Genomic DNA, 13,689 nt, shown 5'->3' on the forward strand with positions numbered 1-13,689 from the left:
AACTTTGCGAAAGCCGTATTTCGTGTCGTCAAAAGAGATACACTTGACCATCTACTAGATGCGTCAATCAATACTATGAAATACTTAAACGGCCCGCACGGTGGGTGGATCGGCCCACATATATCACCATGTATTCTTTCCAAAAACATTGGTGATTCATTGCCTACTTTTGCTGGTGATAGTCGAGTTATAAGCTTTCCTTGAGAACATGCATTACATGTAAACACGTCCATTTGCAAAAATTTTCCGTTTTTCAACGGATGGCCATTTGAATTTTGCACTATCTTTCTCATCATGACTGAACCAGGATGTCCTAGCCTTTCATGCCATATTTTAAATGTATCAGTAAACTTCATGTTTACCACGGCATAGGACTCAGTCATGGTTATTTTTGTACAATATAGTCCAGAGGATAACATTCTTAACTCTTCCAATATATGTTTCCTCTCGGACTTAATGCAAAGTAATTCAATGCCATCTTTACTTATAGTCTCAATATGATATCTATTTCTTCGGATATCCTTAAAACTTAACAAGTTTCTATGAGACTTGGGAGAATACAATGCATTCCTTATTTCAAATATCGTTCCCCCTGGCAATGAAAATTTCGCTCTTCCTGAGCCCATAATAATCTTTGCATTACCAGATATTGTACTTACGCTTCCAGTGTAATCTCTTATTTTGAGACTGGAGAAATATTTCTTATCTTTGATTATCGTGTGCGTTGACGCACTATCTGCCAAACACAAATCTCCATCCATAGTCTCAAAGTTTGGCATTCTTTCTGAATATAAAATATTCATAAAACATATATTATTAAACATTAAACAAACATAACATATATCTTACAACAAAAGATACAGATATTATAATACAGTCTACTTATATCACATCGATTTATATCACTCATCGATACTCTCTGGCTCAACCAGAAAGTCTGATACGTCGAGATGAGTATCATCGTTTAAACCATGAAAGGATGGCCCAGGTTCATCAGAGATGAAGTTAGTTTCACCTCTTCCTTTCTCTTTTCCCTTTTGGGATTCTCTATATAGATCGGCTAAATGTTTTGGTGTACGACAAGTACGTACCCAATGACCTTTCATGCCGCATCTGTAGCAAAGCTTTCCCGTTTGCCTTTTATCATCCTGGCCTTTTTCATTCCTTTCATTTTCGTGAAAGTCTTTATTATTTCTTTTATCATAGGGACGGAATCTTCTTCCTCGTCTTCTTCCACGACCATGATAACGGTTTCCACCACGTCCACGACCTCGTCCTCTTTTATTATCATAACTGGATGATGCAACATTCGCTTCAGGGAATGGAGCAGATCCAGTGGGACGAGCTTGATGGTTTAAAGTCACGAGTTGATTATTCTGCTCCGCTACAAGGAGGACTTGCATCAACTCCGAGTAACGGGTATATCCACTCACCCGGTACTGTTGCTGCAGGATTACATTTTCAGGATGGAACGTGCAGAGAGTTTTCTCGATCATATCATAATCACTTATTTTCTCTCCACATAACATCATCCTCGAAGTAATTCCGAACATCGCGGAATTAAACTCACTAACACTTTTGTAATCCTGGAACCGGAGATGGATCCACTCGTGTTTAGCTTTCGGTAAGATCACATATTTCTGGTGATCAAACCTATCTTTTAAAGATTTCCAGAGGTCATAAGGATCCTCTTTCGTAATATATTCATCCTTTAAACCATCATGGATGTGGTGTCGTAAAAATATTATGGCTTTAGCCTTTTTCTCATCCGACACCGTTTTTGAACTATCGATGGTTTCCAAAAGCCAGTTTCCTCTCAGGTGCATTTTTGCACCCACTGCCCAGGTCATATAATTATTTCCCGTAATATCCAGGGCATTAATTTCGAGCTTTGTTAAATTCGACATGATAACTGTATTCATAGAATAATATATATAAATATAGTAATTACGAAAATTTAAATGCGTAATTTAAATGCAGAAATTAAAGGCATAAAATAAAAGAATAAACTTAAATTGCAGAAATTTAAATTGCAGGAATTTAAATTGTAGAAATTTAAATTGCAAGAATTTAAATAGCATAAAAAAAATCGGGAGGCTCAGCCTACCACATGATCCGAGGAGTCATAGACTACCATATTGATCATTTTTCAAAGTCCGAGGAGACATAGTCTACCATTTTGACTTTTATTTATTTCAAGGTCCGAGGAGACTTAGTCTACCATTTTTGACATTTCTTTTTATTCACGGAGGCAAAGCCTACCACGTGTTTCTCTGATCGTGAAGGCATAGCATACCATAACGATCAGTCGGGAAAGGCAACGCCTATCATCCCGAACGGAGAAGGTCCAGCCTCTCACTCCGAAATAATAATAAAATTTAAATAAATTAAGTGTATTGAAATACATAAATTTAAACATTACCTCGGCTGGTTTAAGAACTTTTGGATTGAAAAACTTCAGTTGGTCAGAGCCTCGTGCTGATAACGTGTTGTGTAATATGAGGTGAGAGAGAATTATTTTAACTTATATATATTATTGTATATGGTGAGAGGAGAGAGTAATAGATAGAAAAGAGAGATAAGAAGTGATGGAAAACTTAATTCTTTTCATTGTGACTTTCACGTACTCATATTTATAGTACAAGAAGAAGTGTCATAGTTATCACATCTGGAAAGAGAAGAAGACAAGTGTCTAAGAAAAATGATGACTCAAAAGGAGATGAGAACACTTGTTGATGAATCATCACTTTACAATAATTTAAAAAATAAATTTTTGATTTTGGAGTAAATAGGAAACTGTTTTTTTTTTTAATATATAAAAGGGTTAAAAGAAAGGAAATTGTATATTTGTATAAATATAAAGCGGCGAATCAGTTCTTTTTCAGTCATATGGCGTCCTGCAAACCTTCGGAGCCTGTTGAATTCCTCCCCGTACTTCCGTACATCCCGAGACCCCTGGCTGATGTCTTGGAATCTACCTTCCATCTTATCCATTGCCTCACGGGGGAAGTATTTGTTATTAAATTCTTCTAAGAAATCCTCCCATGTCAGTTCCGGTTGATCCCTGGCACCGTCCACCACACAATCCCACCAGACCAAGGCGTCGTCCTTTAGGTGGTGGGTAGCCAAGTCTCTACGGTACTCTGGTGGGCACCTGGCCGAGAGGAAGTTCTTTTCCAGCTTCCTCCTCCAGTTATCTGCGGCGATCGGGTCGGCTCCCCCGCTGAACATCTCCATCTGCATGCTTTTTAGCTGCTTCATCATGTCCCAGTAGGAAGGCGCGTGGTCAGCAGCGGGCACCGCTAGGGGTGGTGCGAGTCCTCCGCCCGCGGCACCTTCCCCGGGCAGTCTACCCCCGTAAGCTTCCCGGTACCTCTGCAGTTCTTCCACTGCCGCAGCGTCCATGGCGGCCTGGCCTTGCCCTTGGGCTGGTCCGTTAGCTTGACCTCCTTGGGCAGGTTCATTCCCTTGATCCCCATGGGCAGGTCCACTCACCTGGTTCTCCTCCACACCATCCCCGGCATGACTTTTGTTGTCACTAGTAGCCTGCGACGCGGCTCTGGCAGCCCGCCTGGCTGCTCTCTGGGCTGTGGTTGTGGGCTGAGCTAGTCTGGCGTTCCTGGGAGGCATCCTGTCATAATGAAATTGTTAAGTACTGGCAGTTAAGTAACATGAAATTCTTATACCTTATCGGGTAGTGCAGGATTCAGCCGAAGTGATGCCTTAAGAAGAAAAGACCCATCCCCAAAAGAATCGATTAAAATACGTCCTACTAAAAATACAAGTTTGACTGCCAGTACCCATCCGGACGGAACCGGACGGGTTTTAACCTGGCTCTGATACCAATTGAAAGACCCGTCCCTTCCCCAGATCATTCTGGGGTTCCCAGGACGGGTTAAGGGTACACATGTCTACCTTTGGACATTCCTTGTGTAGCCCTTACTGTCCCCTTTTTCTTATGCATATCTTAAAGAAAATGAGGAACCAACTTGTATTCTTTTATTTCTTAAAACCTTAGGAAAATCTTTAGAAATCAGATTCGCATACTAGTCTTTAGAATGAAACAAAGTTTTAAAGTACTAAAATAAAAGCTTATCCCGACCCAAGAACCGGCACCACTCCGACTTCACTCCTGCGTCTCCCCGATCGTACCTGCGGAAGGAGGGGTGAGCATTTGGGGAATACTCAGTGAGGACGGGTTCCAGGAACCCGTTAACTCATATCAAAACACATAACACAGTAAGCATTAAAGAATAAGCTAATAAAAACCAGCAGGTTCACATTTCATTCACATTTCATTCACATTTCATTCACATTTCATCATCCTAGACACCTAGGACCTACACAGCTCAAGCGGACCATTGCCCCCCTTTTCTTGCTGCATTCCTGCGAAGCCGCCTGCCCCGGGTACACTCGACATCCGGTTCCTTGGATGCAGTCTACCCCTTGCAGTGTATTACGACCCCTTCCCGCCAAGACTCGGTGTGACTCAATCTTACCGGCGCCTCTATTCTTACCCTGCCGTTTTTGAACGCTACGGCCGCCGCGTTTCCCATACTTCCCACCAGTTCCTCGGTGGGTCGTATTTCATTCATTTCTTAATTCTTTTTCTTAGTCTTCCTAGACTCATTCTCATTTCTTTCTTTCTTTCTTTCTTTCTTCCTAGTTCAACTAGGTTCTTTCATCATTTACCATTATCACACATTAATCTCATCACTGAGTTCAATCATCAATCAATCAATCAATCAAGCCCGTACCAGCTAGACCCTAATACTATACGATGTTAGGAATCTTGAGAAAAGTTCACAGACAAGTCCTAACCTTAGCTGATTGTTGATCTGGTTCCAAGACAGCGACGAGGATAGGTTGGGTTCCGGATCTGATACTCTGAGATCTGGGTGAGGAAGAAGAGGTTTTAGATCTCAGATCTGTCGTCTACGGTGACTAGGTAGAACAAGGGTTATGGGGTTTACCTTAGTAATCCAAACGAAGACGGTTACACGCCACAGAATCGAGAAGCCGGCGGCTTGGTACCCGCGATCGGCGACTTGGGCTGCGCGGGCGGTGATCGGCGGCGGCGCTTCCTCGGTGGGCTGGCGGCGGCGGCGGCTCTCGGATCTCGCAGGGTTTCGCTTGGTGAGTGTCTGATGGCTCAGCTGTAGGGAGACTCCTCTTTATATAAGTTTCTGGATTAGGGTAACTTAGGGTTTCCCTCTGTTGGGCCTTTTCTATTTGGGCCTGGGCCGGGGTGTTACAGGAGTTGTCCTAGATGTGCTGACCCATTGGGGTCGATTAATCATCTTCTTTTTGAATGCCCCCCTGCCCTTCAGGTTTGGGCTTTATCGGACTATTTGTCCTTTCCGGGTTACTTCCCGAGTACATCTATATACCAAAACATGAACTTTCTGTTTTGGAAGAGAAAAGAAGTGGCTCCACTGAGACCACAATTCGATACCTTTCCATGGATCTGTTGGTACATTTGAAAGGCGAGGAACGACAAATTCTTTAATGGAAAAGTCGTATCTCCGGTTGATACTCTCCAACATGCGTCCCTTGAGGCAGAATGTTGGAGGAAGGCTAATGAAAAAGAGGAAGCAAACTAGGACCATGACGATCCTCCTATTTCAGAGGTCGAGATAGTGCCTCCTTGGATACCCCGAATCCCTACATGTCAAATTGATGCGTCATGGATCAATAATGGTAGCGTAAGTGGCTTAGGGTGGAGTCTGAAGGATCATATGGGTTCTGAACATTTTGGATTACGGGCGTGCAATAGGGCCCTCTCAGCTCTACATGCTGAGATGGAAGGTTTACTTTGAGCAACCTCATGTATGAGAGACATGAGGATAGCTTCAATACGGTTCGAGACGGACTGCTCGGATCTCGTGGACATGACTACTAATCCAATGGATTGGCCAACTTTTGCAACAGAGATTGAGGTGTTTCAGAGACTACATGAGGACTTCGAGGATGTGAGTTTGTCTCATATTCCTCGGAGTAGGAATGGTCGAGCGGACACGCTTGCAAAAGAAGTCAGGAGCAGAGGATATATTTTTTCCGATATAGATCAGACCCGGATAGACGGAGATGCTCCTCGGAGAATCGGCTCGTCTGCCACCACTTGATCTAGCTTACATGGGTAGCCGACAAAAAAAAAAAAAAAAAAAGTTGATTTTGGAGTAAATAGGAAACTGTTTTTAAAAAAAAATATATATATATAAAAGGGTTAAAAAAAAAAAGGAAATTGTATATTTGTATAAATATAAATATAAACATGTGTACATCGAACGGATTTTATCTGATTTCCGACAAATAATTCCTATACGAACCTGGCGATGTCTTTGTGATTTGGTCTAATCCCCAAGAAGAAGTCTTTGCGGTTCTGTTTGATTTCCCACAAATCCAGGTCTAAGTTAGGGTTTTTGGGCGACCATGAAACGCAAGGAGCGAGAGGAGGAGAGGTTGTGTAGGAGCCGAAGTAAGATAGGTCCGATTGCAGTTGATCTGAAGACTGCTAGAGTGACTAGATTGCCTGCGAGGTCGACCCACCAAGAAGCACTCCCTCAATCCATGAAACGCAAGAAGGAGGCGGATGGTAATGAGACAAGCCCAAGTAGTAAGTTCGATTCGCTCCCTTTCGATCTAAAGATGGCTATAGTGAGTAGAATGGGTGCCAAGTCTCTTATGAAGTTCCGATGCGTGTCAAAAATTTGGTCTTCCATCATCCGAAGCAGAGGGTTCATCGATTCCTTCTTCTCTATGTCCTCAAAGCAATCGCCCCGGTTTATAGTCGCTTTGGCTAACGGTGTATGCAATGAGCCTGAAGCGAAGCTCACCTTCTTCTTCTCGTTTGGGGAGTCTTGTTCTTCTTCTTCTTTGGTACCAAACTTGGAGATGGCAATACCAGTGGGACTGAGTTCCATCAGAGAGTCTTTCGCTTCTCTCCATGGCTTTCTCACCGTTGGCGTTCATGGTGGGTTGATGGTGTGTAACCCTAGCACGGAGCAGGTCATAAAGTTGCACAGTTCCACCAGATTCGTGGGATACGATCCGATTGAAGGTCAACATAAGGCATTGTTTGTGGAATCGAGAGTCTCTCGTTCTTCTGTTCATCAAGACCACAAGGTGTTAACATTGGGAGGAGGATCATGGAGACACATTGAGGGTACCCCTGGACCTTATAGACCGATATCAGTGGGAGTATGCGTCAATGGTGTCATCTACTATGGTGCTCGTAACTCACCCCATTTTAGGAATCCAGTTATGGTGTGTTTTGATGTTAGAACTGAGAAACTAAGTTTTATCCAAGCACATGAGACTCTCCTTCGGTGGGGCAAGGATTCCATATTTATAGATTACAATGGGAAGCTAGCTTCTATTGTGAGATACCCTTATGATCGTTTCAATAGTTTTGATTTATGGATATTAGAAGACCCCGTGAAACATGAATGGTCAAAGCAACATTGTGTGTTTCCCTCCTCCGTGTGGGATTCTGTTTGGGGCTTCGAAATGTCTTTTCCAGGAACCAACAAGGATGGGGAGATCATTATGGCTCCAACCAGCTTGTCACCTGAGGTTGGACCCTTTTACATTTTTTACTACAATGTTAAAACACAAAACGTTAGAAGAGTTAGGCTCCTAGGCATTGGAGACAATAAAGAGTTTAGACGCTCTTATGGATTCTTAAAGCAGCGTGATTGTTTTGTCCGTATCGCACCTCAACATGTCCACAGTATTGCCTCTCTCTGAGAAAGGTTCCAAATAAAAGTTTAAAGGTTTCAAGGATGTATCAGTAAAACTCAAGAGAGCATGGCAAAAAGATTGAGAGCATGGCATGCTATGGTTGTTTTTATTTGCAATTTGCAATTTGTTATCTTATATATACATGACTGAAGATTTGCGTTTCTGTAGTTGCTTGATCTGCTCGTTGTTTTTGTTCTTGTTGGGATGAGTTCGAATTCATATTTGATTGATTTCCGGTGTTATTACTTTGGAGATATTATTGTTTGTTTGTATAAGCTTTTCTCTTTACTATATGATAACCCATAAAATGATGGTCTTCGAGAAATGAATTATTTATTTGTTTAACACTTTGGAAGAAGTGCAAAATGAGCTTCCTCTTTTTGTGAGTTCAAGAGTTTGTTGCAAACTAAGTTCCTACAGTCAAACTGAATGGTAAATATGATAGGATACTCTTGTCCATTTCCTTTTTCTTCTAGAAGGATTGCTTTCTGGTATTGTCACAAGAGTTAAACTAAACTACTACACTATTGTAAAACTGTTCCTTTTAACAACTTATTCAAATAGGAAAAAGACAAAACAAAACAAAAATGAAAAAAAAAAATGAAACCAAAAAAAAAAAGATATTAACCAGACGCTCAACAACAACCAAGTTAAATTTAGCCAATTTAAAAGCAGTTCGATACAAAACATGTTGGAAAACGTCGTTGTACCCTTAGCATTTAGGTTTAAACTCAAAAATTTGAGACAAGGTGAGCTGGGCCAACCTCGACAACAAGACCAAACGAATCAAGTGAAGACCCTCTATTGAAAAGGGTTTATCGTTCGTCTTTTACTGACAAATCTTAGTTTAGGATCAAAGTTAACTTGAATTTTATTGAGAATGAAGCTTGGTATTTATACCAAGAGAAGTAATGTGAAAATAGGAAAAGATAAAACCAAATCTATCTAGGAAAAATATATCTAAAACAGATTTGTATGATTCCTATTTGTCATAGAAATCCTACTCTAATACCCCCCCTCAAGTTGGAGCATGGATATTGTTAATGCCTAACTTGAGAAGAAATGCATCGAACTCCTTACGTCCTAATGCCTTGGTTAAGATATCTGCGAGTTGATCTTGAGAGGAGACATGAGTTGTTTTGATGACACCTTTGACAATCTCTGTTCGAACGAACTGACAAATGATGCCCATGTGTTTAGTTTGCTCGTGAAGAACCGGATTAGCACTGATGTGTAGCGCAGATTTGTTATCGCAGCAGACTGTCATTGGCGCATCGTGTGGAAAACCCAGCTCGGAGAGAAGGCCTTTGATCCAAATGAGTTCCTTTGTTATTGCTTTCATAGCACGAAACTCAGCTTCTGTTGATGAGAGAGAAACTGCATTCTGTTTCTTGGTTTTCCAGCAAATAGGTGAAGTCCCAAACTGTACTATCCAGCCAGTAAGAGAATGACGTGTACCGGGACATGCGCCCCAGTCAGCGTCGCACCAGCCAGTAATGTGAAACGTGGTGTTGGCGCGAAAGAGAACACCCTGCCCAATAGTTCCTTTCAAATATCTAACAGCTTTTACAGTTGCAAGCCAATGAACTTCCTTAGGTTTCTGCATAAACTGCGATAGTATGTGAACAGAATAGGCAAGGTCTGGTCGTGTCGCTAGGAGATAGATAAGTCGCCCAACCAGTCGGCGATAACGTTCTGGATCAGACAAAAGATCACCTTGCGCACGGCCTAAAGTATGGTTTTGGTCCATAGGTGAGCCAGCCGGTTTGCAACCTAGTAGCCCACACTCTGTAACTATATCCAACGTGTACTTGCGTTGGCATAAATAGATTCCTTGAGGACCCCTAGTTACTTCCAAGCCAAGAAAATACTTGAGAGGCCCAAGATCTTTCATATAAAAACAGGTTGAAAGGTATGTCTTGAATGTGTTGATGGCAGGAGATGAATCACCAGAGATGATTAGATCATCGACATAAACGAGGATTCGAAGTGTGGTTCCATTCCTCGAGTAGACAAACAATGAGTGGTCTGAATATGTTTGAGAGAAACCGTACTTTAGAAGAGCTTCAACCAATTTGGCAAACCAACAGCGAGGGGCTTGCTTAAGGCCATATAAAGATTTTCGAAGTCGGCACACACGAGTTTCATTTGTATTAGAAAAACCTGGAGGTAGTTTCATATAAACTTCTTCCTGGAGATCCCCGTGGAGAAAAGCGTTATGGACATCCATTTGATGGATTTCGTGATTCATCTTTGCCGCAATATCAAGAAACAAGCGGACAGTCGTCATCTTTGCAACTGGAGAGAAAGTTTCTGTGTAGTCAAGACCTTCTTTTTGATTGTTTCCTAAGACCACTAAGCGAGCTTTATATCGCTCAATAGTCCCATCTGACCGGAGTTTGATCGTATAAACCCACTTACAACCAAGAGCTCTCTTGTTTGGTGGTAAGTCTTGAAGATCCCACGTGTGGTTTCTTTCAAGAGCTTCGATTTCGGCTTTCATAGCATCACGCCACACTTTATCCTTCATAGCTTGTTTGAAGTATTTTGGTTCGATATTGGTTGATAAGGCGATGATGTAGCTGCGATGCTTAGTAGAAATACGATCATAAACTAAATAATCAGATAAGGGATAATACGAACCTGAGGATGTCGACGGAATTGAAGACGGGAGAGAGGGAGTAGAGGGGATTTCAGTAACTGAGTTGATAACGTAGTCTCTATAGCGAGTTGAAGGTTTGTGGGTTCGATGTCCGCGACCCAAAGGTTCTTGATGATGCTCTGTTTCAGAAGTACCAGAACCCTCATTACGTTCTGTGTCAGTAGCTACTGAGGTGTCTGAGACTTCTTGAGGTAGAGTCGTATGAGTAGGAGGTGATGATGATGCCTCATCATCGTTATCTGTAGATGGAGGCAACGTGATCGAAGGGACAGGTGATGATGTTGCTTGTGTATCAAGGAATGGAAACACGTGCTCTTGGAACTCTACGTCTCTTGAGATAAACACGGTTTCTTTTTCCAGGTCAAATAGTTTCCAGCCCTTCGTCCCTGATGGATATCCAAGTAAAACACATCGCCGGCTCCGAGACGCGAACTTATCTCCTTTTGTATCTTTGTTATGAGCGTATGCAAGACAACCTAATACGCGCAGGTGAGATATCGTTGGAGGCGTACCATGTAATATTTCAAACGGTGATTTTTGCTTGAGCAAAATAGATGGTGTGCGGTTTATCAGATGAGCTGCGGCCAAAACACATTCTCCCCAGAATTCTATCGGGAGATTTGCTTGAAATCGTAAAGCACGAGCGATATTGAGAATATGACGGTGTTTACGCTCTGCTCTTCCGTTTTGTTGTGGAGTATGGACGCACGATGTTTCATGAACCACACCCTTTTCTTTCAAGAATTGCGTAAGGCACAAGAATTCCGTGCCATTATCGCTCCGTAGTGTTTTGATCTTCGAAGAGAATTGTGTTTCGACGAGAGCCAAGAATTCTTTTAGTTGCCGAGCCACCATGGTTTTGTTGGGTAGGAGATATAGGCATATAGCTCTGGAGTGGTCATCAACAATTGTAAGGAAGTACCGAGAACCGCAAAAAGCTGTAGTTCGATATGGTCCCCAAAGATCACAGTGCACTAACTCAAAATTATCTTTTGCATTATGAAAACTATCAGGAAAACTTTGCCGAGTTTGTTTAGCTCGAAAACAAATATCACAAGATTTAATAGACTCCTCATTGTTTCTGGATGAAGAGTTTTCTGTTGCAGAGATTATGCCAGTGATCCGAGATGACGGATGTCCAAAACGCCGATGCCATAAAACTGAATCTTCTAATGCAGTTGTCTGAAGCGATGTTATTGACTCTATCCCTCGAAACCGGTACAATCCCTCTCCCTCTCTTTCACCCACTCCAATCAGCATCCTCGAGGTACGGTCCTGTAAGATCATAAGTTTATCAGTAACTTGGCCAACCAAATAATTATCTGTAACAAGCTGGCCAAAGGATATGAGATTAATGTGGAAGCCCTCCACATAGTACACATTCTCAATGTGTAGCTTTGAAGTAAGTTTGACGGTTCCTTGTTTGGAAGCTACTTCTTCGGAACCTGCGGGTAATAAGACAGGAATGGGAGCAATATTGCGGATGTTCTCCATTGTCTCGAGTTGTCCTGTCATATGGTGAGTAGCTCCTGTATCTAAGATCCATGTTCCGTCGTTTTTCTTACCCTTTAGATGATCATTGGTTGCTCCTTTATTGATTAGTTTTTGAACAATGCTCCATTGTTCATCGGTGATGCCGCTGAGACCTTGGCGATCTATATCGGAGACAGTTATTTTTGCTTGAACTTTTGTGTTTTGAGCAACACTAGCCGTATTTGCTTTTGGTGTGACGCCTTTTGCTTCAGTGGTTTTGGTTGATGATGGTCGATTGTTAACTCTGTTCTTTTGACCTTCCCACCACTCGGGATATCCTATGATGGTAAAGCATCCTGAAGCTTCATGTCCTGTTCGACCACAAACAGTACACTGACGGGTAGGATCCTTATTGATAGGTCTTGTTGATGTAGTTGGTTTAGCTGGACTGAGGTTTTGAGAAGCGAATCCCATTATTGGTTGCTCCGGAGTTATGTTGGAGCGGATAATCTCATTCTGTGAGACAGTCTGGTAAACGCTATCAAGATCAGGAAGTGGTGAGATTGCACAAATCTGAGATCTTATGACGCCATGGGTAGCATCGTCTAAACCCGCCAAGAAATCATGAACACGGAGAGTTTCTGTTTCTTGATCTCTTGCTGAGTTTAAATCACATTCACACTTTCCACAGCTACATTGTTTAGGAGTCATGCAGTCAGTGATCCCGTCCCATATCTTTGTTAGACGACCGAAGTAGTCATCAATGGTGGAACCGTCCTGCTTGCAATTTGCCAAGGCTTTGCGTAGTTGTTGAAGTCGCGCTCCGCTTTTGATTGAGTAGCGCTTTTTGATTGTATCCCACAGATCCTTTGCGATTTCTCTAGTCGAGATAGAAGATCTGACTTTTGGTTCGATGGTCTGTTTTATCCATCCCACGATAAGATGATTGTTTGCTGTCCAATTTTCAAGGTGGGTTGAATCGGCTGCCGGTTTAGGAAGACTGCCGTCAAGAAAGCCAAACTTCTTTCGTGAGCTTAGCGCCATACGAAAGTTGATGGCCCATTCGTCGTAGTTGGTTCCGTTGAGAAGAGGTTGAGAGATGATGGCACCTGGATTATCATTGGATGATAAATCATAAGGTGAGATGGTTTTGTATTTGAGCTCGCTTGGAGTAATCGCCATGTTTGAAGATGTATGTTTTGGAAGGTCTCTGTTTCGATTTTAAAACAGAGGATTTGAATAAGTTGATTTACGTTTCTTGTAGGACCAACAAGGATGTTTGAAAGATGTTTTTGAAGGATGTTTTTAAGGATGTTTAAAGGATGGTTGATGATTTTTGAGAATAGATCGATTTTGGATGTTTTTAGTTTTGGTTATGCTCTGATACCATGACAAATCTTAGTTTAGGATCAAAGTTAACTTGAATTTTATTGAGAATGAAGCTTGGTATTTATACCAAGAGAAGTAATGTGAAAATAGGAAAAGATAAAACCAAATCTATCTAGGAAAAACATATCTAAAACAGATTTGTATGATTCCTATTTGTCATAGAAATCCTACTCTAATATTTACACACATACAAAAGTGGTTGTTCACAAAGCTGAGAGCCAAGGTGTTCGAGCTAGAGAAGTTCTACTTGGGATCTAGAGAGAACATATACAACAAGAAAGATTACAAAGGGTTCTAAGAGGAGCTCGAGGATGCACGTTTCGTTCCTCCGTGAAAAGAAAGTTAATTTTCTCTAGTGCTTTGTTCTTCGGTGTTTGTCTTCTTCTCCAGATCAGTTTGCTTCCAAGACTCGCGAAAACTAC

General features: G+C 41.9%; 2 protein-coding genes across 2 annotated transcripts; one reads left to right on the forward strand and one right to left on the reverse strand.

Moving 5' to 3' along the window:
• Positions 1-902: 902 nt before the first annotated feature.
• Positions 903-1,826, reverse strand: LOC117126815. The gene has a single exon (XM_033275934.1). It carries the CDS (start codon positions 1,824-1,826, stop codon positions 903-905), a length of 924 nt encoding a protein of 307 aa, XP_033131825.1.
• Positions 1,827-5,307: 3,481 nt separating this feature from the next.
• LOC103828856 (putative F-box protein At1g32660) lies at positions 5,308-8,030 on the forward strand. The gene has a single exon (XM_033274701.1). It carries the CDS (start codon positions 6,433-6,435, stop codon positions 7,747-7,749), a length of 1,317 nt encoding a protein of 438 aa, XP_033130592.1. The 5' UTR covers positions 5,308-6,432; the 3' UTR covers positions 7,750-8,030.
• The last annotated feature ends 5,659 nt before the right edge of the window (positions 8,031-13,689 follow it).

This window comes from Brassica rapa, chromosome A07, assembly GCF_000309985.2.
Source record: "Brassica rapa cultivar Chiifu-401-42 chromosome A07, CAAS_Brap_v3.01, whole genome shotgun sequence".
Lineage (NCBI taxonomy): Eukaryota > Viridiplantae > Streptophyta > Magnoliopsida > Brassicales > Brassicaceae > Brassica > Brassica rapa.

Coding starts and splice junctions, on each gene's coding strand:
- LOC117126815 (XM_033275934.1), bottom strand. CDS start 1,826: ATGCACCTGAGAGGAAACTGGCTTTTGGAAACCATCGATAGTTCAAAA.
- LOC103828856 (XM_033274701.1), top strand. CDS start 6,433: ATGAAACGCAAGGAGCGAGAGGAGGAGAGGTTGTGTAGGAGCCGAAGT.